The sequence below is a fragment of the Neofelis nebulosa genome, chromosome X (assembly GCF_028018385.1).
Source record: "Neofelis nebulosa isolate mNeoNeb1 chromosome X, mNeoNeb1.pri, whole genome shotgun sequence".
In the NCBI taxonomy this organism is placed as follows: Eukaryota; Metazoa; Chordata; class Mammalia; order Carnivora; family Felidae; genus Neofelis; species Neofelis nebulosa.
Genome location: NC_080800.1, coordinates 20900899 through 20926300, shown reverse-complemented (window position 1 = coordinate 20926300; position 25402 = coordinate 20900899). Strand labels below are relative to the sequence as shown.

At 41.3% G+C, this 25402-nt stretch overlaps 1 protein-coding gene across 2 annotated transcripts in view; it reads right to left on the bottom strand.

Annotated features, from left to right (window-relative positions):
• The window catches only part of POLA1 (DNA polymerase alpha 1, catalytic subunit), a 306942-nt gene that overhangs the window by 225441 nt on the left and 56099 nt on the right, over window positions 1-25402 (bottom strand). For both annotated transcript variants that reach the window (XM_058713648.1, XM_058713647.1), the window contains exons 25-26: window positions 22604-22753; window positions 22066-22188 (exon numbers count right to left, since the gene is read on the bottom strand). In XM_058713648.1, the coding sequence (XP_058569631.1) occupies window positions 22066-22188; window positions 22604-22753 (273 nt within the window). The remainder of the gene's footprint in view (window positions 1-22065; window positions 22189-22603; window positions 22754-25402) is intronic.

Genomic DNA, 25402 nt, shown 5'->3' with positions numbered 1-25402 from the left:
TGAAAGATTCACCACCTTTAATTGTATGAGGTGCTACAGAATCCCACCATCGGGCCAAGGGCCATGTTCGAGTGGTGCTTTATACTCTGTTCATTACAGAATGAGACAGCGTAAAACATTCTGACTCATCTTTGGTTCTTGACAGCCTCCCCACAGTTCCCATCTTACTGTGATGGAAAAGACCTGAAGATTAGTTTTTTCCCAGGAAGGGGAGGTGGTCTTCAAGTCTGGCAGATCCTGGAACACCTATTATCCAGGATTCCTCAGAGATTATCAACAGTTATTTCATAATTGCATTATTCTTCATGGAGCACGTATCAAAGGTGAGACACAGTGTTAAGAATTACAAGTACCACCAGCATTCTGGGCTGAGATGGAATGCATCTGGCTAGAAGATGGAATTTAAAAAACAAGGTTAACTTTTACAATTTTTTTCACTCATCTTGGGCTGTGATTTACACACAATGATTTATCTATAATTTTTGTTATTGCTGTTGAGGTGAGGAGGCTGCTTTTTATCCAACAAAAATGAATCCTCTTCTGTCTCCCTCCCCCCAAAACTCGATATGAATCAATCACAGGAAAATTTCAAGTTCTCTTGTCCCATGGAAAAACATTTTTATTGAATAATGGTCACATGCTAAGCTGGAATCAAAAACCCCTCTGCCCTCCAGTCAGAGAAGGGGGCAAGGAGATGTGCAGCTGAGGAGAGTTCAAAATTAGGAAGAGAAAGACCTGGGGTGCCTGGCTGGCTCAGTTGGAAGAACACGTGAATTTTCATCTCTGGGTCATGAATTTTATGCTGGGGGTAGAAATTACTTGCATGAATGAATGAATGAATGAATGAGTTTTTAAAAAGAAAAGAAAAAACTTAACGGCTATAAAAATGCAAGATTCTTCATTTACCAAGCCCCTCCCCCCCCAAAAATTGTCACCCTCATTAATTTAGATTTCTGGCTAAAAAAGAAAGATCCTCAAAGTTATGACAATAATATACGGTTCCTCTTTGGCTTCACCCCTACAAAGACAGCATCCCAAACCTCTCTGTGCAAAACCTGGCAATCAATGACCAAAGAATCCAAGGAACTGAGAGTAGGGATCATTCTATGGACACGGACATCATTCTCTAACCTCCAGGTAATTTCCTCCTTTCTTTAAATATATCTTAATCATATGGTATCAAATTTGTTTGTGGGTCAAGGGCTTTCCTTCTCCTCTACCCCACTCTCAACTCAAATTATGATCAGAAACCACGGTCTTAACCAATTTTGTATCCTCAGGACCACAACACTGCATCTGGCACACAGCAGGCCAGACAACCGAACTGAATTGAACCCATCTACAGTGTAAAGAAAGAGCTCTCTAGTGAAGTCTAGTAACAAAAAAAGCTATGTTTTACTTACCAAGTATAGGCAGATAAATACTGTTGGTGTCTGTGTTTCCCGTATTTCAGAAGAGTAGGACACCTGTAAGTGGCCACATTCATTTGAGCCACTCGTAAGTAAGGAGACCCTGGCAATTTTCTCAATCCCTTTGAGACTTTTTCCTCATTTGTAAAAAGAGAGAATATCCCCTACCCGCAGGGTTGCGGGAGATTAAATGAAATAGAGTAAGTACTGCGTATGGATAGCAGACATCCAGCCAGAGACGTTTCCCAGCTCCCGCTTCCTAGCTCGTCTGACCAGGCCCTCCTTATCAATCATGGGACTGCTACCTTATGCTTTCTGGTACTGCACCCGGCCACACCAATGCGGCACTTCAGGCTGAATCTCATGAGAAGCTCTCTAATCTACTCCACAACTCATTCCCTCTCCACTTCACCAAAGCCCTTCATAAGCCACCAACTTCGCAACTTAGGCTTCTTGGGTTCGACAGGTCTTTCCTGCTGCCTTCCCTCAGTTCTTCCGGCGACTGCTTTCAAAACGAAAACTCTGAGACTAAGTGGAAGACGGCAGAGCTCCTGACTCCAGGAGATTCCTTAGGACCCAAGCCATAACAGGATTCAGGGAATAGGAAAACAAGGTGCCTTGGAAGGAAGCACCGAGCACTGAGCACCCCGGCTTCATTTACCAGAAGGCAATTACAAGCAGCAGAAGGAAAATCCGGAAGCCCATTACCAAACGTGTAAGTAGAAAGGCACCATGAGACGAAAGCACCAGCCGCCAACTTCCATCCATGCAGCCAATGAAGGAAGCCCTGTGCCAGCATGCGGCTCACTTAAATCTCCCAACTAATTTGTTCCAAGGCAAGATGTCACCTGACGTGATTAAGAAAGAACAGGAGCAAAAAGCTAACGGTAATTCTGTCATGGAATGAAGAAAGAGCAGAAGGAAAAAGCCTCCCAATTCTGCTAAATCTGAAACATAAAATTAACTGAAAACCTGGAAACCCTCATGGTTATAGAACATGTGGCAAAATTAGAGTGACTCAAACAGGTCTTAACCTGGGGGCAGATTCAGATCAAACTCAAGGCGATATGCAGCATTAGCAATAGCATGATTGGGTGGCTTCAGTAAATACGACGGACACACAAGATGTCAGAGACAGGACACAGGGATGGCTGATGTGTGCTCATTCCCCCTTTTCCATGCAAGAAACAAATTACGACACAGGTTCACTTCATTACACTGCATGTAAAAAAATAAATAAATAAAGCACTGTTTCCGGGCAACAAACACTTCAGGAGCTTCATATTCGCTGTGCAGAATGCTAAAAAGTCAGTGAATGTCTTGGAATTTCACCACACAAACTTGCGTCACCACACTCTTTTGTGTCAGACTGTTTCATTATCCTCAAGGCTTAGCATAATTGGAGCCTCGGTCTAAAAATAGGCTATTTTTTTCCTATGCGATCTGATTGGTAAATAAAAGTCAGGGGAGTTTTTATCCCCTTCATTTGTTTTCAACAACTGCTAGGTTCTGCTCGTCAAGCAAAGATTACTGAACGCATTTTTCTGGATCAATCTGTCGAATCCGCTTACAGCAAACACTCTATGACCTTCGCCACTGTCACAGGCGGTAAGCGCCACAGATAAGCTGCACAAAGAGGTACTCCAGAACCATCTCAGTTTCAGCTGTGGTGGACGGCACCAACACCATTTCTGCCACAAAACACACCAGAACCAAGTATTCCCCCTCCCTCATCCCTGTCTTTCCATTCTGCCTTCCTCATCCGGCCCTCTTCGTTAAAAATTTCATTCCTAGGGCCACGTTAATTAGGACCAATTTCCCTCACGGTTGGTGTCACAAGACTGTGGAAGTAAAAGGAGTTGTCCACGTGGATGGAAAATCTACAGTGGCAGCAAATACTAACCTATTCAGACTGATAACCTGTTCATCGGCATACAGCCTTTCAAACAAAAATGGCTCCAAGCACTGTGAAGACAGAACACGATTTTCTCCCACCTCATGATGCCTGTTGCATAAACAAACTCGCAAAAAACAAAACCACACGCAGGCAATGTACACCGGGGGCAGTGTACCGGGGGCTCAGGCTGCCTGGATCTGAATTATGGCTCTGTGATCCACTAGCCCTGTGACCTTGGGCAAGCTACTGACATCTCCCCGCATCAGTCCTCTCATCTATAAAATGGAGACCAGAGCATAAAAGCCCACGCTAACTTGCCTCACAGTCAGGCAAATTCAGATCAAACTCAAGACTGAGGACTGGCCCCACCCCCGACCCAGCCCCTATTTATAGGAACGGGCTGAAGCTTTTATTGAGGGGGTGGATGAGGAGCAGACGGGATGTTAGGAAATCACTAGCTCATGACCATTTAGATTTTCTCAGTTCAGTACATTTCTATACATCTCATCAATGAACACATTTTCTCCTCCATGCCACCTGCCACACACACGTAGCAACTAGAAAACAAATTGAAAAACATTTTTTCATGAACCTCACAGTAATATGACTGTTACATTTTACACAAGTGGAAAAAGGCTTTTTGTTTGTTTGTTTGGCTTATATCTTGTAGTAGGGTTTTGCTGTTAGGATAAAGTGCTTAGAATGGTGTCTGGCGAGCATTAAATGTTTAATGCACCTTAACTGTTATTATTATTACCGATACAGATATGTGTCTAATTATGTACTATTTACATACAGAGGGGAAAGAGAGCAGATCCTCATTCTCTCTGGAAATTCACAGTAACTGTTACCCACCTAAGGGCCAGGAACATGTGTCACAATGTACTGAGTGGGGGAGGGGAACCAACATACTCTAAACTGAAGAATAAATCAGGAGGCATCCACACGAGACTTAACTACAGCTGTATTTTTCCCTCTGCTAAATATCTCCAAAAATCATTTACAGTGATTCAATTTATGGTCTGCAACAGCTCCTGGAGGACAGAACAACATGCCCTGTACTGGAAACCAGGGCCCAGACATGACCACAGCAGGCCATCTCCATTTCAAGAACCGCACAGGAGTGCAGGGAAATCTGTTCGTTCCCATGAGCTGGTCTTCCTGCCCTACAGGTGAATCCAGTATGCAGGCATCAAATACTTCAATCTGAAGTCTGTGATGATAAGCAAACATTTAAGAGTTTAAAAAAAAACTAACAAAGCACAGAATACATAGGCTGATTTAGTAGAACCTAGTAAAAATGAGGTTGTTTTTTTTTCTAAGTTCAATTTTATTTTATTTTATTTTATTTATTTATTTTTTTTTTTTTTAGTAATCTGTATAGCCAACGTGGGGCTTGAACCCACAACCACTAGATCAAGAGTCACACGTCTTCCGACTGAGCCAGCCAGGTGCCCCAAGAAGAGTATTTTTAAAAACTGATTTAAATAATTGTGCCTCAAAGATCAATAGATTTCCTCTTGTGTCTCTTTACGCATGGCCACGTTTTCCTGTGTCTACCACAAGTCCCACTCCAAAAAATAAATAACAGATGGACAGTTCATTTTCTAATTTTGAAGTAAAAATGATTTTAGAAAACAAATACCAAAATCCCCTCGGCCCTCCACAATTCTGTAATAATAAACGAGGCTACAGATGTGGAAGGAGACCCTAAGTGATCAATCCAGCTCCTTTAACCAAAACCGGCCCGTGTAGCTCCATGCCATCTTTCATCTCCAAATTGCAAACTTAAAAAAGCATTTAATCCAAACTGGCTGTAAACTTTAAACTTGCTTTTGAACTTTGCTTCTCTTCAGGTTCTCTCCTTGCCAGATTTACCTAATCACCTGCACTCACTGCCCACAGGATTTGGCAGCTCGTTCCATCAGTGTTCACCTTTCTTCAGTCATCTGGAAGCTAAAGTTCAAACACCAAAGGGACCCAGTAAACAAGACATACGGAAAGCAGGTAGCTGAGTAAATGCACCAAGTATCAACCAAGTACCTACTAGGTGCCAACGTCTGAGCTAGGTGCTGTGTGTATATAGCTGAGTAAAACAAACTCCCTGCCCTAACAGAGTTCACGGTCTAGTAAAGACGATGAATAAAAACACAAAAACATGTTAATAAATGCAAAATGATGAGTGCCAAAATGGAACAAAATGGTGCTAAGAAAAGAACATGACAGGGGACATTCGCACATATACAAAGAGACAGGTATGGGAATGTCTACTTTTCATAATAGTGAAATACCGACAACAACCTAAAAGACCATCTACTAGAAAAATGGGAAAGTAAACTGCCAAACATTCATATGATGGAATACTATAGAGCAGTTCAAGTGTATTTTCCGATCTATATGTATCAACACAGATAGAGTTCAAAAATATAATGGTGAGAGAAAAAAACTCAAGGTGCCAACAAAAATATGACGCATCATTTACATAAATTAAATGGGCACATTCAAGAGTAACAAAAGCATACAAAAAGGAAACAGACGTATCAACTTGACAATAGTAGCTGCCTCTGGAGAGGGAAGGAGACTGGGGAAGGGAACAGAGGACACTACCTGTAAGGCTTTCTTTTATTTAAAAAAAAATCTTAACATGTTCTGGGAGATGGCCACACAAATATGTTATTTTACTCTATAAAAAATAATGGGAAAAAACTTAATTTAAAAATGAAAGCTGGAAGTGGGGTGGACGTACCTATTTAGGTAGAGGAGTCAGGAAGGCCTCACCAATGAGGTGGAATATAAGCTGAGGCCTGAAGTGAGACAAACATGCAACCCTGCGCCAAGCCTGAGGAGGAACATTCCAGGCAGAGGGCCCAGATGCACAAGGGCCCTGTGGACGGACAGAACTGAATGTGAGTGCGGAACTGAAAGTGGTGGCCCGTGGGAGTGAGCAAAAGTGGGGAAGGGGAAGGCAGCAAGTCGACAGCACAAAAGACAACTGGAGAAGTGCGGCGAACCACACAGGACCGTGGAGGCCAAGGTGAACCAAGAGGGGAAGCCACTGGAAGCAACACGCTGCAATCACACTTTAAAAATAGAGAGAAGCTGCTATGTGGAGAACGGATCCGAGGGGGCAAGAGGACAAGGGAGCCACCAAAGGGAGGCTGCTGCAGGGATCCTGGCCAGAGAGGACAGTGGTCTGGGCTGAGTATTTTGGAGGTGAGGCTGGCAGGAATTACTAATAACTGGGTCTCAGGACTGGGACAAGAAGACAACTATTTCAGAAATGTTATAAAAATACCTGGTGCTTGTCACTTTGTGCCACTACTAGATATTGTTTGAGGACATGAAGTAAACACTCTGGGCCCCGAACCCATTTTGTACAACTGAGTGAACAAACTTATCAAACTCATTAAGAATAAATAAATATAAACTAACAACACTAAGTTAAAGAGTGAGGAAGGTCAGGTTAAATAGTTCAGGGAGAGTGAGTTTTGAGGAAGACAGCACAGAAATTAGTGATGCAGGTGGACAAAGGCCCAAAAAACAGAAGATATGAAAAAGCTGAAACACAAATTAGAAGAGAATTTGGCCAACAGCATACAAATGGGCCTTAGTAGACTAGACTGTTGAGCATTCAAGCAAGAGAAAAATGTAGAAGGGGGGTAAGAGAGGCTGTGAAGAGAGGGCAGGCAGGCCAGCTTACGGTGTTTACTTTTTAGCCAACATTTACTTAATGCTTCTTACATATCAAACACTATATCAAGTCACTGACAAAAATTATCTCACTTAATCTTCCTTCATTGGTTAGTTACTATTGCTAAAAATGAGGAAGTGGGGGCTTGGGGAGGTTAAATAAGCAGTCAGTGGGTCCCTAGCTCGGGGAGAAGCAGATCTGAGTTGCACTCGCCTGGGACTTACCTGGAACCCTAGTGGGCTGCAGGTGGCAGAGCGAAGGGTAAGAGGAGGGAGCACGAGGCCCCCAGGCCTGGGCCTGGATTCCAGAGCTGCAACGTAGTTAAGCTGTTTCACAAGTTACTTCTCTGTGCCTTAAATCCCTCATCCATAAACTGGGGAGAATTACAATCTCTACCTGCAGCAATTCCGCTCACCACCATCACTGCATTCAAAGGCACCGGCTGAGTCCATAATCACCTCCATGTCCCAAAGTGCAATGGAAAATTTTCAAAACTACTGTCAGTCTCTTTGCAACAGTCATCCACCACCTCCCTGAAAAGCTCTTTGCTGGCTTCCAGGACATCACACGTTCCTCCTTTTCTCCTTCTCTGGTGGCTCTTCTACGGTCAGCTGTTTAAGTCCATCCACCTCCTCCAAGCCACTCCACGGTGGGAATCCCAGAACACTGAGCCCTATGCCCACTTCTCTTTCTCTCCTCTTCCAAAGTAATCTCATCCATGCCATGGCTGAATTTACCTCAACACACCAATGGCTCCCACATTTATAACCTGCTACCTCGAAAGTAACATGTCCAGGGGCGCCTGGGTGGCGCAGTCGGTTAAGCGTCCGACTTCAGCCAGGTCACGATCTCGCGGTCCGTGAGTTCGAGCCCCGCGTCAGGCTCTGGGCTGATGGCTCGGAGCCTGGAGCCTGTTTCTGATTCTGTGTCTCCCTCTCTCTCTGCCCCTCCCCCGTTCATGCTCTGTCTCTCTCTGTCCCAAAAATAAATAAAAAACGTTGAAAAAAAAAAAAAAAAAAAAAAAGAAAGTAACATGTCCAAATTCAAACCGCTCATCTTTCCCTCTCCCCACCCCAAAGCCAATCCTTTTCCAGTGCTCGTCACCTCAGGGAGAGACAACCCATCCATGTGCCTGCTCAAGTCAGCCGGGCAGGAGTAGGAGCTGTCCCAGAGCTGTCCTTGACGCTTCCCCCATCCGAAGCCCTACATGCAATCTACCACCAGGCTTTGCTCATTTTTTTTCTTTCACATCTCTGTCATGTCTGGATCTTTCCCCCTCCCTTGTCAGCCATCACACCAACCAAGCAACCGCCATCACTTGCTTGGAATACTTCAATAAGAGCTCACTAACTCGTTTCTCTCATCTATTCCAAACACTCCAACTCATTCAGCACCAGGGATCTTCTCAAAATGCAAATGGGAGCCAATCCCTCCATCTGCACACAGGACCTGCTAATGCCTCCCCCTTGCTCAACATGGCCTGCAAGGTAGGACTCCTGCCACATCTCCAACCTCCCCTCCCATCACTCTCCCCTCCCTTTCTACACTCTGGCTACAGCAGCCTTCCCTCAGTTCTGCACCCTAGAATGCTTATCCCGACAATCCTTTTAGCTGATTAACACCACCACACACTTTTCAGGTCTCAGTTCCAGTACCGTAGGCTCAGGAAACCCCGGATTCTTCTTCTTCAGTCCAGGCGCTTGGACTCTGCAGAGAACCTTTATTACCAGCACTCAGAAATTTGCATTCCTTTTGTTAGCACTTACTTTCTTCTAGAATGGCACGACTATTCATGTGACTGTTTGCTTAATGGCTCTCGTCCGCCAGACTGAAAACTCCATGAAGACAAGGTCCTTGAATACTTAAATTTATCACCGTGTCCCCCACCACACTGGCACCAGGCCCAACACCTGTAGGGGCTTGGCGCCTTCCTCTGGGCTGTTATGAGAAAAAACGGTGTATTGTTAAGGTGCTTTGTAACTGTAGCATGTGGCAGGAACCATCATCATCTGGCACCCTCTGACAAGTAAAAAAACAGAAGCTCAGAATAACTGACTTGCTCAAAGCCACACGAAGCCAACAAGCAGGGGGGTGGACGTCGCACCCCTGGCTTCCAGTCCAGGGTGTCTCCAGCACATACTCTAGCTCCTCTGCACGGCTTCTGCTACCACAGAAGACCTTTTCTCTTGTTTACTAGTAAGGAATCACGAGTTTGGCCGTCCAAGCTCTAGCTCTAATTTTACTGGAATTGTTACCTAAGGCTTTCGTCTCAAGCCTGCAGGTCAAAAGCAATGTCATTTGTCTCCATTTCTTCCATTGTACACACTCAGCAAATATTACTTGAAGAATTTCTGGCTATGAGGCAAGAATCAGTAATTGAATTAAATATATTCACCCACTCTAAGCCAATCAGCCACAAGCAAGTTATTTTTCCTGCCCCCTCAGGACACCATTAAGAAAGAAACACACGAATTTTCCCTGTAACAAAATGATCAGCTGTCTATCGCACCATGCCATGCAGTTCAACTTAAATAGAACACACACCCTAACCTGCTGGCCGGTGCACAGAAATATTACATGTGGCCTTAAGAACAATGCACATTATTAATAGCCCATGAGCTTATTCCTCCCCCCCCCACCCCCCCCAGTGCTCCCTCCTCAACCCTCCTCCTCCCTGCCGGCAGAAGACACACCACCCTCCTGCACAGGGCTGAAAACGCAGTCTGTGGTTAAGTCGGCAGGGGCGAAAAGCCCCTGAAATAAACACAGCCAAATGTCTGACACTCCAGATTATGACCAAAACCTTACTCCTGCTCCGTTCCCATGCCACTCAACTCCTAGCCCTAAGGCAAAAAAATCTCATCCCCAGTCTCAAAATTTAGCCACAAATTTTGGTTCAACGTGAAACAATAAAGCCAATAAAAATAGGTCATAGAAATCTAAACCCAAATGTGTAAAAAGGAATCAGTAATCCCAAACACCACACATAACCCATCTGTGGATATCTTTTATGTTTTGTTGCTCCTTTCACAATGCAAGTGGAGACTTACTTCGGTAACTTTCTATTTCATTTCGTTCTTTAACCAAAAAATTAATAACAAAAAGGAAGCAAGGACAGGCGTACAACCTGACGCTGGCACAAAATTTCAAAGTAGGTACAAGATCCCTAAAACGGTGACCCACAGGGCTTGGAATCCCTGGCTTAAAACAGACAGCTTCTCCACACAAACACATACATAAAGCCATTCTTCTCCCTGCCTTCCAAAACTCCCACAACTTACCAAACCCAGCTCCCCATAATTTGACACAGTGCTTCCAATACAGCAAATTGACGCAGGCTCACGCTGCCTACTTAAGTGATGAAAGACAAACAGAAGGCACTAATTCGATTAGCCTTCCCTAGTTTACCAAGCCTGAGCCATAATAAACCCAACCAGCTTGTTTTGTTTTTAAATTTGAGAGGGATGGGTCTGTAAAGGATCTGACTGTACTGTTGTGAAAAGTACGCTCTAGCCACCAGACAGTGAGGGTTGCTCAAAGTAGATTCTTCCAATTAGCAATAAATGTACCCGGCACGGCTCAGGAAAGGCGGCAAGGCGACAGTGCGGTGACATCTTGTACACCATCAGGTTCAAACACTGGGGCAGCTGATCCATCTGCGGGATGGGAAACCTGCAAGACTGCCAGGTGTGACCTCATCACCCATAAATCTATTACCTGGCCAGATGAGGAAAGGGTGAGCCAGAGAAAAGATCAGTATTTTGGTTAGCAGTGATCCTTTCTCTTCAATCCTGCTATATATGCAATGTGTGAAAAGAGAGGTAAAAAGGGTGTGGGAGAAAGAATAGAGTTATATGATATTTCCCCCTTTCCTCAAGAGCAGTATTACCCAGGGACGCCTGGGTGGCTCAGTTGGTCGAGCGTCTGACTTCGGCTTAGGTCATGATCTTGTGGCTCGTGAGTTCAAGTCCTCCATCAGGCTCTCTGCCGCCAGCACAGAACGTGCTTTGGATTCTCGGGTCTCCCTCTCTCTCTGCCACTACCCTATTAGGGCGTGCACTCTCTCTCAAAAATAAAATAAACGTTGAAAAAAAGAGTAGTATTATCCAGGAAATTACCGATACAGACTGACTGAAGAACCAGACAATTAAATCTTACGCCAATTTCTGGGCCACTGGTGAATAGTAGTTAATAACTTCACACTTTTCGTCTCTTAACAAGGAAGGAATGGCACTTTCAAAATCATTACTGCTCTGTCATCTTGGTTCAGTGCCAAAGCAAGGAGCTTGAGAACACCTGTCAAATAACACATGACTTGTGAAAAAGAAACATATACCAAAGCAGGTTTATATAAAATGTTCACATATGTAGAAAAAGGACTGAGTTTGGGTTAAGAGTAAGTCACTATTTCTGGTGAGGGTTAGGGAAGAAAGGAGGAGATTTCCAGGACTCGTTTATGTGAGTCAAGTTAGAGTAATGAGACTCTGTCTCAGCAGAGCTCAGCAAAGCTGACACGATGTCAGTCTCATAGCATTTATCTGCTCATCCTTAGCCACATCCCCAGTGGCTTAGTAATTAAACAGGTAAAATTTAATAGATGAAAATACCATCCCTGTCTTCTCAAATAAGAATGCCTAGTAAAAATGTACCAAGTATCCTTTTTCCTGTTCTGAGTATCCAACCCATTCGTATAAACTCAAAATAGGCTTAAATATCAAGATCCTATTTTTAAAAATGCATCTCCTCCACATGCACTCATCTGTAAGTGCAGAAACTACAAGGCCAGTGTGATCCCAGAGTTAAAGCCAACTAGCACTCACTTTGCAGGCGCAGGGTTAGGTACTAAGCGGAACATCAAAACATACAGAGAGTGATCCCTCACAACATGAAGGGAAGTGGAGACTGGAGAATATAGAAACAACATGAGACTACAGGCTTTTGTTTTGTTTGTTAATAAAATCTTTAAGTGTTCTTACTAATTCATGTAGACCCATTTTGAAATCTAATAGTAAAACATCCAGTGTGTGGGTTTTAAAATGGCCATCAACTTATATTGAGACTAAAGAAATTCAACCTTCCTTAAAAAAATAAATCCCGGCACTTTTAAGGTTAGTACTGAGATTTTGAAAGACCTCAGGAAAGGCCAGTCCACACAGCCCCAGGACCACCTGTTACTACTACTGGCACCTAGTGGTGTAATGTGTGTAGGAGGGTGCAGGGTGCTCCTTCTTGACAAAGACTTGTGTAATCAGCACAAAGAGGCTGTTGTATTCTCCACAGCTTGTACAAGACAAACGTGAGGCAGGGGGCACCTGGGTGGCTCAGTCGGTAGAGCATCCAACTTTAGCTCAGGTCATGACCTCACGGTTCCTGAGTTTGAGCCCCATATCGGGCTCTCTGCTGGCTGCACAGAGCCCACTTTGGATCCTCTATCCCTCTTGCTCTCTCCCCCCCCCCCCAATCTATCTATCAAAATCAAAATAAAATAAAACAAAACAAAATAATAAAATAAAATAATAAAATAAAATAAAAACTCTAAAAAGGACAAAGATGAGGCAACCATCCCAAAACCTCAGGAAATATAAATGGGATAAAGAAGAAAGTCCATTGCTATCTCCTTGTTGAAGCTTTCTCCTCTCACGCTCACATATCCCAGCCCATTTCACAGGCAGGTCTTGACATCATTCAGCTCCCTCTGCCCAGCTACCTCTAACACCAACCACTTTGTGTCCTCCTAAAGATACACATAATTTTGAATGTTCAAAACCATAAGAGCACATACAAGTGGGTGTCCAGACCTCTCGGAGGTGCTAGTTTCCAACAGAAAGAAGGATATGGACAGTCTCAACTTATTTTTAAAAGTCTAAACTCTTGCAAAAAAAAAAAAAATTCTAAGGTTTTGCTACCATCGATCATCATACAACACTATTACAATACCATTGACTGTATTCCCTATGCTGTACCTGTTATTCCCGTGACTTACTGTATGGTGACAGATGGCGACTAGCTCCAACTGTGGTGAGCAGAGCCTAACACATTAACTTGTTGAATCACTATGTTGTACACCAGAAACTAATGTAACATTGTGTGTCAACTATATTCAGATTAAAAAAAAAAGTCTAGGGGAGCCTTGGGTGGCTCAGTTGATGAAGCGGCCAACTCCTGATTTCGGCTCAGGTCATGATCTCACGGCTTGTGAGATTGGCCCCACATCCAGCTCTGTGTGCACAGCGCAGAGCCTACTTCTGATCCACTGTCTTGCTCTCTCTGCTCCTCCTCCACTTGTGCTCGCTCTCACTCTCAAAAATAAATAAATGTTAAAAAAAGTAATTTTTTAAAAAATCTCAAGTTTTGGCTATTTTGAAAGAAATATTATGACAGTGTTTTCAGGTATATAAATTCAAACCAGGCCTAAATGTAACCCACTTATTTATCTGTATAAATACAACACCGTGTTAATAAAGCATGAATCATTCCATATACTTCAAATCTTCTGTCACTGCATTTCTCTCAAATTACCGAATCCCTAAGTTATCAATAATTTAGACCAGTCTTCCATGGGTACTTCCAAATTAGCGCTTCCTATTGTTTTTTTATTTCTTTAAACAGAGAGAGCATGTGAGCCGGGGAGGGGGCAGAGGGAGGGGGAGAGAGAGAATCTCAAGCAGGCTCCACGCTTAGCACAGAGACTGACACAGGGCTCAATCTCATGACCCCGAGATGACGACCTGACGTGAAATCAAGAGTCAGACAACTTAACCAACTGAGCCATGCAAGCACCCCCTAGTGCTTCTTATTCTTCCATTTACCATCACTACTGTCATCGATTTTCAGAAAGGATATAGAGAAATGAACAAGCAAGTGTTGATGTTAACTCATAAAAGTTCATCATTATAAATGATCTGCAGTTAAGATGCCACTTACTTTACTAGAAAGAGGTGTTTCTACAGAATTTAAAGGAATATGAAAAGAACCTAGGCTCCAAAATAACTATTAACTTGTACTATGAAGAATTTCAATTCATTTCATGTGAATCGCCACAGATTCTGAATTAGTAGGCGTGAATTAATAATGCTGAATAGTGTTATCAGTTTTGAAGAACTGCTAAGGATGTAGAACCCAAGCACCTCTGAAATACAATAAAAAGGGAATAAAAAGTTTCTGACTTAGAATCTTATTATGTAAACAACTTCAAAAGTGATAAGGAATCTGTGATCAATGAAAAAGGATATTGCTTCCTTTTAACATCAAATATACTCTGCCAAAACACATTAGACCTTCACCTCAGCCCTCAAAGAAATTCTCTTCTATTAAAAAAAAAAATCAAAATGTCAGGAGGTCAGCTGAAGTTAAAAGTAGTATTATTAAACGGTGGCTATTAAAATTGTGGAGACAGAAGTAGAACTCTCCCCTCCTACCACACACACAGTTGCCATGGGTCTGGTCTGGCAAGACAATTCTTCACACTGCCATGTCTTAGGTGACAAAAGCATACATTTTTAAGGCAAAAGTTTCCCTTTAACCTACAGAAGGAGAAGGCAGAAAGGAAATTCTGAGAACCAACAGTTCTTCGTCCTTTGGGCATCAAGTTCCCCTCCGAGAACTCTTCGATACGATGTACTCTTGCCCCCCCCCCCAAAACGTACACATGTGCACAGACACACAAAATGTTGCACACAATCTCAGAGGACTCACAGACCTACCCTGAGTTCTCCTTTGGTTGACTGAAGTTCTCATATGACCATCTAAGCAAAGGAGAACTTCAAACTCTAAATTTTCATGTGTACAAAAGATCATTTTCCTTCCTTCCTTCCTTCCTTCCTTCCTTCCTTCCTTCCTTCCTTCCTTCCTTCCTTCCTTCCTTCAGTATAACCTCCTTTACAGTATAACTGCCTCTCTCTTCACCTACTATGACGGAGGGTGTTACATAGGAGAGTGACTTTCCTATTATTCGTGACTCTCCGTGAGACCAGAAATCACAAGTTTTTTTCTGTAAAGGACCAGAAAGTACGTATTTTAAGCCCTGCGGGTCATTTAGTTTCTGTGCTATCACCTCTGCTGCTGTAGCCTAACACAAATGGAGGCCCAATAAAGTTTTATTTACAAAAAACAGGCAATGGATCAAAGTCAGCCCATGGGTCATGGTTTGTTGATCCCTGGAATAGAGGAACAGAAACAACTCCATAAGGAAGCAAACAAATACAATTAGATCCCTAACTTACAGCATCCCTAAAAATAATTTCCAGAAGGATGTAAGATCTAAGTAAGAAAAGAAATTAAGGGAGAATGTCTATGTCATTGCAGGAGGGAAAAGATTTCTTAGGGAAAAATAAACATAGTATACAGGGGGGAATGAATCAGATTATTTGGCATTAAAATAAAAATACAAACTTGTACACATTCAAAGACCATGAATAAAGGTAAAGGACAAGCCACAGTTGAAAAGATATTTGCAACACATACGACCAAACAAGGACTAGCCTTTGAATTCCTAACAAGAAACAGCATGAGACCTACGACCCAAAGAAAGAGGGCATATACACACATGGGCAGTTCGGAGGAGAAAAGTGAAGAGTTAAAACAAATGGAAAGACGCTCAACTTTAATACTCGGGGAAATGCAAATTAAAATCACAATGAGATGCCATTTCACACTCATCTGGCAAAAACTAAAAATTTAGAAAATAACAAGTTCTGACAAGGATGTGGAACACTAAAGATTTTAAGTGTGTAGTGAGTTGAAAATCCCTCGATAGAAAAAGAAACAACAAATTCAAAGAGACAAAACTGTATTTCAAAATCATTTCCAGTTTTCTTTAAATTAACCTCAGATACTGTGACTGAGTGGGTCAGGTTTTATGATCCTCCGGACACAGATATGAATTTAGCTATGTGAAAGAATTAGCTTGCTGTGATAAATTAAATGACGGTTATCATTTAATCAAAGGTCACAGGTCACATAGTGCTTGTGGCTGTGCAGATTTCACTCTTGGTAATACAGTAGAGACACTCATGCCTATGGGGCACTGTACCACAGCACCGTTTATAAAGGAAAAAAAACTAAAGGGACAACTTGGAAACCTGAAAACACAGACAGTGGGACAACAAAAAATACACTGGGCTATATTTATTTACTGAAATATTATACAAGAGGTAACAAGAATAAATCAAGTCTAAAAATGCATCAATATGGATATACTTAAAAAGTGGAAAATAGACTAGGGGTTTTCCCCCACTTTTTTCCCTCTACTTGCTTTGGGGGGTAAGCTGCAAAACAATGATGTATAGCATGACACATAAATGGTGAAAACTTTTAATGCACCACTGGTATAAACGTTGGTTGTAAAAGCAAAAAACCATGGGCAAAAAGGATAAAAACCCTTAGAAAGCAGTTACCTCTGAAGAAGAGAAAAGAATGAGAGAGGGCGGGAAAGAGCCAGTCTTCAAATGTCTCTATAATATTTTACTGCTTTCAATTTTTTAGAAAACTACACTCTTTAAGAAAAAAGATCGGAAAAGTGAAATTTTTGCTTCTTTCTAGATAAAGATGAGTCTCCCTTAGCACTTAATTATGAGATTCTCCATTCGTTCTCCTTCTCCATGGACACCAATAGAGGCGACAGCCTGAAGGCCCGAAGGCCCGAAGGCCATTCCAAAGGGCTGCTGACAGGCGCTACCACATCACCAAAAGACTCTCAGGAAGGCTTGCCCAGAGCGTGTTGTCGTGCAATGACCTGGATACATGTTCTAAATGCACAAATTTCAGGTCCAAACGCCAGTGAAAGCTAGGCAACTACAACCGGGTAGCAAGGACTCATGTCAGCCTACCGGGTGAGAAAGTGAAAACACACAGGATCTATGCCCAAACATGAGAGCATATGTTCACTTTAAAATGCAACCAGAAATCCAGACCACAAATCGTTTTATCAAGAACACAGAAATAACAGAGTGCAGAAATAAAACAATACCAACATCAGCAAGTACTAATTATTCCATAAAGACAAATATTACCAGTACACTAAGGATTACACAATGAATGTGCTTATAAGTATAGAGTAAGTTTAAAATCCCTTTTAAAAAAAAAAACCCAAAAACCCAAAGAAGCAAAATTATGTATCAAAATCATTTCAACTCTCTTTGGATTAGCCGGATACTGTGACTGAGACATGTAGTGTAGCCTCATGGCCAGATGTATGAATTTAGCTATGTGATAGAAGAATTTGCTTGCTATGATACATTCGATGATTGTTCTTATCAATAAAAACTTGGAATTCAAAAAACATCATTATTTTAAAATAGGTTAGACATCATTATTTTAAAATAGGTTAGACTCTTACAATCCTTTGGTCCATTGTTAGCCTTTAACAGTTTCAAAATTAATCAAAGTTGAAATGTGGACAGATTTGTGTCACTAAATGGCCTTCACTATTGTTCACAGAATAAAAACTCTTAATTGATTAATGATCTCAGGGTGTCTATCGCCATCTAGTGAACAGTCACTTCAATTACCACACCAGCCTCTTGACAACCGTTGTCTTGGCTGGTTTAAAATCTATGTCCACTCAGTGCTATCAACTTGCCCAGTATCTTTCTTTTATGTCTCTCTACACATACATTGAGAACAAATACAAATGTAGGTGATATTTATACTGATTCACTTTTGAGTGCTATAAACTAAGTTTCCACTTAGTTTACTTCTCTGAAAACACTGACTTCATTATTTTCAAATAACTTGCACGCTATGAGGTCCCTCATACAATTTTTTTAACCATTAACTAATTCCTCTACCACTGAGCAATTAAAAATTATAGAAGAGTTTAAGTGTGAAAGATCACACCTGGGAAAAGACAATATTGATGTCCATTTGACATAACTATTAGCATTTTTATTATAAACTTGTTTATAAAAGTACAATTAGTAATTACCCTGAGTACTCTAGCAGCCGTAACACATTTGATTACAGAAATTATTAGGTCACCAGAGCCAAACCTGCATGATTCCAACAAAACTAAGCACACACAAAATAGACCTAAAAACAAGAAGGGAGAGGGGCTTACAGTCTCCCCAGACTGTATATTAATCCATATTCAAATGCAAAATTTCCTAATCTTTTAGATGACATGCTACCAGGTTTCCTTATTCATTTCCACTTGAACCTTAATCTAATTTATCCTACAAGGACTTGAGAAGCAAACAACTTCTAAGATCTTGAAGTTATTGTACTGTTTTGTCCACTCCATATCCTTACAAAAAAGACAAGTGTGATAAGTCATAAAGGTATTCCAAAATTTCAGCCAACTGACTCTCATTGTACACTTTACCTCTCCTACCTCTTTAATAATCAAGAAACGTTTGGGGCACCTGGGTGGCTCAGTCAGTTAAGTGTCCAACTTTGGCTCAGGTCATGATCTCACAGTCCGTGAGTTCGAGCCCCGCGTCGGGCTCTGTGCTGACAGCTCAGAGCCTGGAGCCTGCTTCCGATTCTTTGTCTCCCTCTCTCTCTGACCCTCCCCCATTCATGCTCTGTCTTTCTCTGTCTCAAAAATAAATAAAACATTAAAAAAAATCAAGAAACGTTTGAAATCACAAAGGCCTAATAGTATATATGCAAAATGCTAGTAAACCCAAGAATGATTACCACAGAGAATATTTCCATCCACCAGTGCTAATAATTATCACCAATACTTTAACAATCAGTTTTATTTCAGTAAATAATTTCTGTAGGTGGCTTTGAATCTTCTTCTAGAATAAGATTTCCAGGGAGCAACCGTGTAATTATTATTTCTCATTAACCTCCCATTACTTTCAAGGCCGACTTTCCGTAGTTGTTATATTTTTTTATTTGTGGGAAGGAGCAAAGGGGAAAGAGACAAGGGGAAAGTAGAAACCAAGAATTTAAATCACATACAATTATTTCTAGATGTGTCTGAAACGTTTTGTTTCTTAGTGGAGAGAGCAGAGGTTTTTTTTAATAGTTTATAAAGATTTGTTACTGCTATATTTTATACAACAGCAAAATTAAAAATGAGTTTAAATACCCTATTAAAGATCAAGCTAAACAAAAATATTGCCCTTAAAGTACAATGGATTAGGGGAGTGGGGGAGATCACTGGACAAATTTGGGGCTTATCATTATCAACAGTGCCCTTTTAAGCTTGTGGATTTCTGAGCCAATGCAGAAAATGTAACAACAGGGATTTCCCAACAGCAAGAGGCACTCTCCAAGGGAGTAAATTGTCAACTATTGCCTCTCGTGAGAAACTTAAGAGTAACCTTGATCCAATCTCAATAGTCAACCCATGTATTATCACCCAGTTGGGGCAAAGTGAGTGCATTTCCTAATACAAAAATAAGATGGTATTCTATCAGAAGCCACTGGATATATACACAGAAATAAAATTTAAATAATATTCAAGTAAACTTAGCCTAAGAAACTGAAAACATCCTTCCCTCACTTCAACTAGCTCCTGAAATGCCTGTATCTTCCCATGTAAAAAGGGCCTGTGTCTTGAGATGAGTAGCAAAAAAGATGTCCTTTGAGGAGTAAGAGAATATAAACAGAAGCACAGTCATGAAAGACACCATGAGATGGGGTAGATAATACTACTGTAGTAAAAGCCTTATAATCAGGAAAATATGGATCCCAATTCAAAAGAATCACTTGTTACGCTTCGCCTCTGAGTCTTAGCTTCCTCATCTGCAAAATGGGAATGTTATTAGCCATACCAATGGATTCTTGTGGGATTTTAGAGAAATAATTCATCTGGAAGCTTCTCATATATTGCTGGTGTTTAATACATGTTTTGCCCTTCCTCACTGTGCCCTGAGCCAAGTCTATGAGATATGGGTGTCAACACCGGAGCACCTCTGAACATCCTATTTGTTTCATGCCAGCAAGATCTCCGCTGACTAATACAGGAGCCACTACTCACATGTGGATAATTAAATTTATTTTAATTATAATTAAATAAAACTCAAAATCCAGCTCCTCAGCAAGTCGACGCTAGCCTGATATCAAATGCTCACTAGCCACATGGGCTAGTGGCCTATTGTATTATAAACTGCAGATGGAGAAAATTTTCATCATCTCAAGATTTACCGGACAGTGCTGGTCTAGACTCTAAAGCAGGGATCAGGAAATCTGTTTTCTGAAAAGGGCCAGATGGCAAATATTTTAAGCTTTGCAGACCATGCAAGTCTCCACCGTGACTACTCAATTCTGCTACTGTAATGCAAAAAACAGCCACAAACAAAACATAAACAAATAACTGTGGCTGTGTTCCAATAAAACTTTACTTGCAAAAATAGATGGCAGACTGAATTTAGCCCATGAGCCATAGTTTTGCCATCCCTGAGCATTCCACTCATAACCACGAACTACCTCCTTAAGATTGAGTAGTCTCAAATCCACTGGCAGGAATAAATAGCTTACGGGAGTGAAAGGGAATTTAATATTTAACATAACTATTCCTTTACAAATTAAGAAAAACCCACACAGGTGGGGCTAAAGCAAGTGAAGCTTATATTGTCACAAAGTGACAGTATCTCAAATCTGTTTCATATCTGGCTCATCTTTCTAAAGCCAGTAACTCTCAATCCCTAACTCCACTCCTCATCTATTCCTGGAATTGTGGACTTCTATATCCAACTGCCTACTTAACATGCCTAGAGATCTATTACAAATCTCAAAGCCAAAAGAGTACTCTTAATCCCTCTCTCCCAGATTTCTCTTTTATACGTACATACGTATATATGTACATATATACATACTTATTTAAATTTTAGTTAGTTAACATACAGTGCAATATTGGTTTGCAGAGTAGAATTCAGTGATTCATCAGGGGCACCTGGGTGGCTCAGTCAGGTGGGCGACTGACTTCAGCTTAGGTCATGATCTCGCGGTCCGTGAGTTCGAGCCCCGCGTCGGGCTCTGTGCTGACAGCTCAGGGCCTGGAGCCTGCTTCTGATTCTGTGTCTCCCTCTCTCTCTCTGCCCTACCCCACTCATGCTCTGTCTCTCTCTGTCTCAGAAATAAACATTAAAAAAAAAGAATTCAGTGATTCATCACTTACCTACAACATCCAGGGCTCATCACAACAAGTGTCCTCCTTAATGCCCATCACCCATCTAGCCCATCTCCCACCCTCCCTGTTCTCTACTGTTAAGACTTTCTTGGGGTTTGTTTCTCTCATGCAGATTTCTCCATCCTAGTAAATGGCTCCATAAGCTAACCAGCTATAGGGCTGACATGGAGACATTCTCCTTCATCTCTTCCTTTCCCCTGTACTCCAACCTAATACACAGGCAAACTTGCTTCCTGATGTCACTTTGCTCTCATTCCTGTTACCTCCTAAAGAAGCCTTCCCTGACCAATTTATTTTTTTTTTAATTTTTTTTTTTTTTAACGTTTATTTTTGAGACAGAGAGAGACAGAGCGTGAACTGGGGAGGGTCAGAGAGAGGGAGACACAGAATCTGAAACGGGCTCCAGGCTCTGAGCTGTCAGCACAGAGCCCGAAGCGGGGCTCGAACTCACGGACCGCGAGATCGTGACCTGAGCCGAAGTCGGCCGCTGAACCGACTGAGCCACCCAGGCGCCCCTTCCCTGACCAATTTAAACCAGCCATCTTAACATCAAACTAGCCCATCACCCTGTTTTAATTACCAGCACAACTTTAGTTCTACCATATCCTCTTATTTTTTATGTTTGTTTATTCATGTATTTACAAGTCTATTTTCCCAAACTACCCTCTCCCCATCCCAAGGCCCCACTGCATGCCACTCTATACCTCTGCTCTAGATAGAATGTGACCTGCATGATGCAGGGGAACCTTTTACGTCTTGCTCAACACTCTACCCCCTTCATAATGTCTGGTACAGAGTAGACGCTCAATAAATACTGTCAATGGATGAATGAACGGATCCATACTTACAAATCTGTCTTGAATCTGTCCCAAGAAAGGGGCATGTGGAGCTGTGTAACTAGGTAACAAACTTGGCTCTCCCATGCTGTAACACGTATAGTTAAAAACACTCTCATCTTTAGAGCTATGAATGTGACACCATTTACCTCCCTTCCTTTGTAGGTCACCAAAGCAGCCAGTGGTTTGGCGTAAAATCTGCTGTAGGAAAATCCCAGGCAGCCATACATACTATTTGCTGTGAGCTTCAAAGCCTTCTGTCGAATGTCATACTGTAGGCACACAAGGACAAAAGACAAACAACAATATTTGCAGATGCTTAATAATTACATTAGATCTCTTTCTAGACCACCAATGACAAGGAGTAACCCTCCATGTCCAGGAAAAAAAAGAACTCTTAACACACTCAGCCCATCCTCCCAGAAGCATGATTCCCTGACCTTCTGGAAGCAAGCAAACACAGACTCCAAAGCTCCCAGAAGTAAGAAGGGTTTGGTCCAGATAGGGCTTTGCAGATAGAGGTGTCTTCCATTCTGAGGCATTCTAGTGTCTGTGAATGTGTTTCCTGCCCACAAACTTAAAATAAGCCCATGAATTGCCCGCAGCATCATCTGTAAAACACTACTAGATAATCAAATTCTAAAAGCGGAGACTGTCACTCAGATGTCTCTCAATGAAAAGATATACCTGAAGAACCAGGTCTGGATTTAAATCTTGCTGTTTCATTAGTTGTTTGACTTGCTTTCTCCTCTCTACCAGCTTCCGGATCTCTCTGGGCAAAATGCCCATTTCTAAGTTTGGGTCTGGCAGCTCAGGGATCTGTTCTTGTTCTCCACCCTGATGAACATACAACAGAAATTTCAGACAAATCAAGCTTTCATAAAACAATTTTCAAAAATAATATTTTGTGGGCACTTTATGCAATGATCGCATCTTGAAAAGCTACTTTCTTGCCTAACTATAGGTCAACAGCATATGGGTGGCAAAGAAAAAGCTGAGAACAAGTCCACACCGCCCTCTTCTCCCACTTCTAACAGCCTCGTTCCCAGTATCTCCCCTCTCTCATTATTGACAAACGCAGATATCATTTAAAGGGATCAATTTCTATATATATTCCTCTCCTCTCTTCAAAAAGATTGGGGAGCAACATGTTTGGGGAAATTGTTTTGAAAAGAAACACTGAGACCTCTAGGATTTACTGAAAAAAAAAAAAAAACAAAACTGCAGCACAACTCCTGTTTTAAGTCATACGTACTCCCAAACAAAATGCCATTAACACTTTTACAACTACAGAGAATCGTGGCAATTACTGTGAATATTTTCCACTAAAAACTAGAACCCCAAATACTAAATCAGCAAATTTCCTTCAGGAATTTGGAGCACATATTTAAATAGGCCGTGAAATTTCTAAAAATTAATATATACATGTTCCTTAGCATTTATGTAGGACCTTTTATCTGTAAATTGCTCTGCAATTGGTAAAAGAATAGCAACATTTTAGAATAGTAACCAGCAGTTTTCTTATATGAAAATTTACAGCAGCAAAAAGCAGGAAAAGCATTAGACCATTTTTCTGAAGCCTCCATTAATTCTATTAACAGGCTGAAAAGAAAAGCCAGGCACACTTGCCCTTTCAAAGGTTCACAATTAAAAATAAACCTCTTGGCTTCAAGTATGGCAAGTCAATGCCATTTGATAACCCAGCCTTTACTAGGTATCTGATTTTATAAAGATCAATATTTTCAAATGAACAATCTTATAATAAACAGGGACCTACTGTTTTTGAAAACAGCAGATGATGATAGCAAACCTATTAAAGAGATCTTGGTACACATTCCCATTTATTTACAGCAACTAGAGAGGTCAAATAAAAAGTTAACTGAAAGGATCTGGCCCAGCTCAACCAACACTAGCTGTGTGGCACTAGCTATTTTGAGGATCAAACACTGCACAAAACAATGATAAAGAACCTATAAACTGCTATGTGTAGAGTATTTCTTAGATGACCTTTAAGGTCCCTTCCAACTCTGAAATGATTCCATTATATACCTGAAACCCTAACTGGAAAGCTCAAATAAACAAAACAGTGGAGGGGAATGAAGGAGGCCGGATCACAACAATTATCACAAGGCTCCCATACTATAGCAGGACAGAGCCCAACGAACATTATTAGTCAAGTGCAGTCACCACCCTTTGGAGATGTCTACCCAAATTCCTTCTCTGTAAGATTATCCTCTAGTCCCACAGAAAGGCCCATCCTTAGCAGCCATGTTTGTACTCTGTGAACTCACTCCTGTGGTCACAGCATATGGTACCAGGCATGCTCACCCACTTAAGCAAGCCTTTAAGATTCTCTCTTCTGAGAAGACAGAACTGGGGCTAAAAAACAGCTCTAAAGCATGTGGTTGGAACTAAAAGACATGTGAAATCTGGAGTGGGAGAGTAAATACACATCTTCTGCCACAGGTACAAAGAATCAGAGAAAAACAATATATAGAGATAACATTTTACTTTATTACTTTACATCTTTTACTGTTAGAGAACCACATCTAATCAAATTCCCTACTGAGAATCAGTTATATAAGCTTTACATATGAAGAACCACACATTAAGTTATTAAGCCCTACGTAAAACTGTTGACTAATCACTAGATTAAAATCAATGTGAAATAATTCAAAAAGATTCTTTCAAAAAGATTCACTGTGTAGTGAAAGGAATCATTAAGAAAGGCCTACATGGCCAAAATTTAAAAGAATAAAAATACCAAGTGTTGGAGATGATGTGGAACAACTCACATTCATGGCTAGTGGGAATGTGTAACATGGTATAACTACTTAGGAAAATAATTCAGCAGTTTCTTTTCAGGTTAAACACACACTTCCCATACAAACCAGCCAATTCCCTCCCTAGGTATCTACCCCCCAAAACAAAAGCACATGTCCAGAAAAAGATGTGAATGTTCATAGCAGGCTTATTAATAATAGCTACACACTGAAAACCCAAATGCTTATTTCAGGAAACTAGATAAATAAAGTGTGGAATACTTCTCAGTAACACAAAGGAAAGAACTACTGATAATGCAACAACATGCATGAACCTCAAAAACATTATGTTGAGCAAAAAAGCCAGATACCAAAGAGTACATAATGTACCGCTCCACTTACATGAAGTTCCAGAAGAAGCAAAACTAAGTGATGGTGACAGCAGAAGTCAGATCAATGGTCAATTGATGGTGAAGGGGCCTAACAACAAAGGCATGAATGATATACCAAAACTAATGGGATGAAACTAACGCAGTACTTGCCGGAAAATTCACAGCTCTAAGTATCTATATTAGCAGAAAAGATTTCAAATCCATAACCTAACCTTCCACCTTAAGAAATTAGAAAAATAAGGGCAAACTAAACCAACAAAAGCACAAAAAAGGAAGAAAGATTATAATGGAAATACAGGAGATAGAGAAAATTACCAAAACCAAAGTTCTTT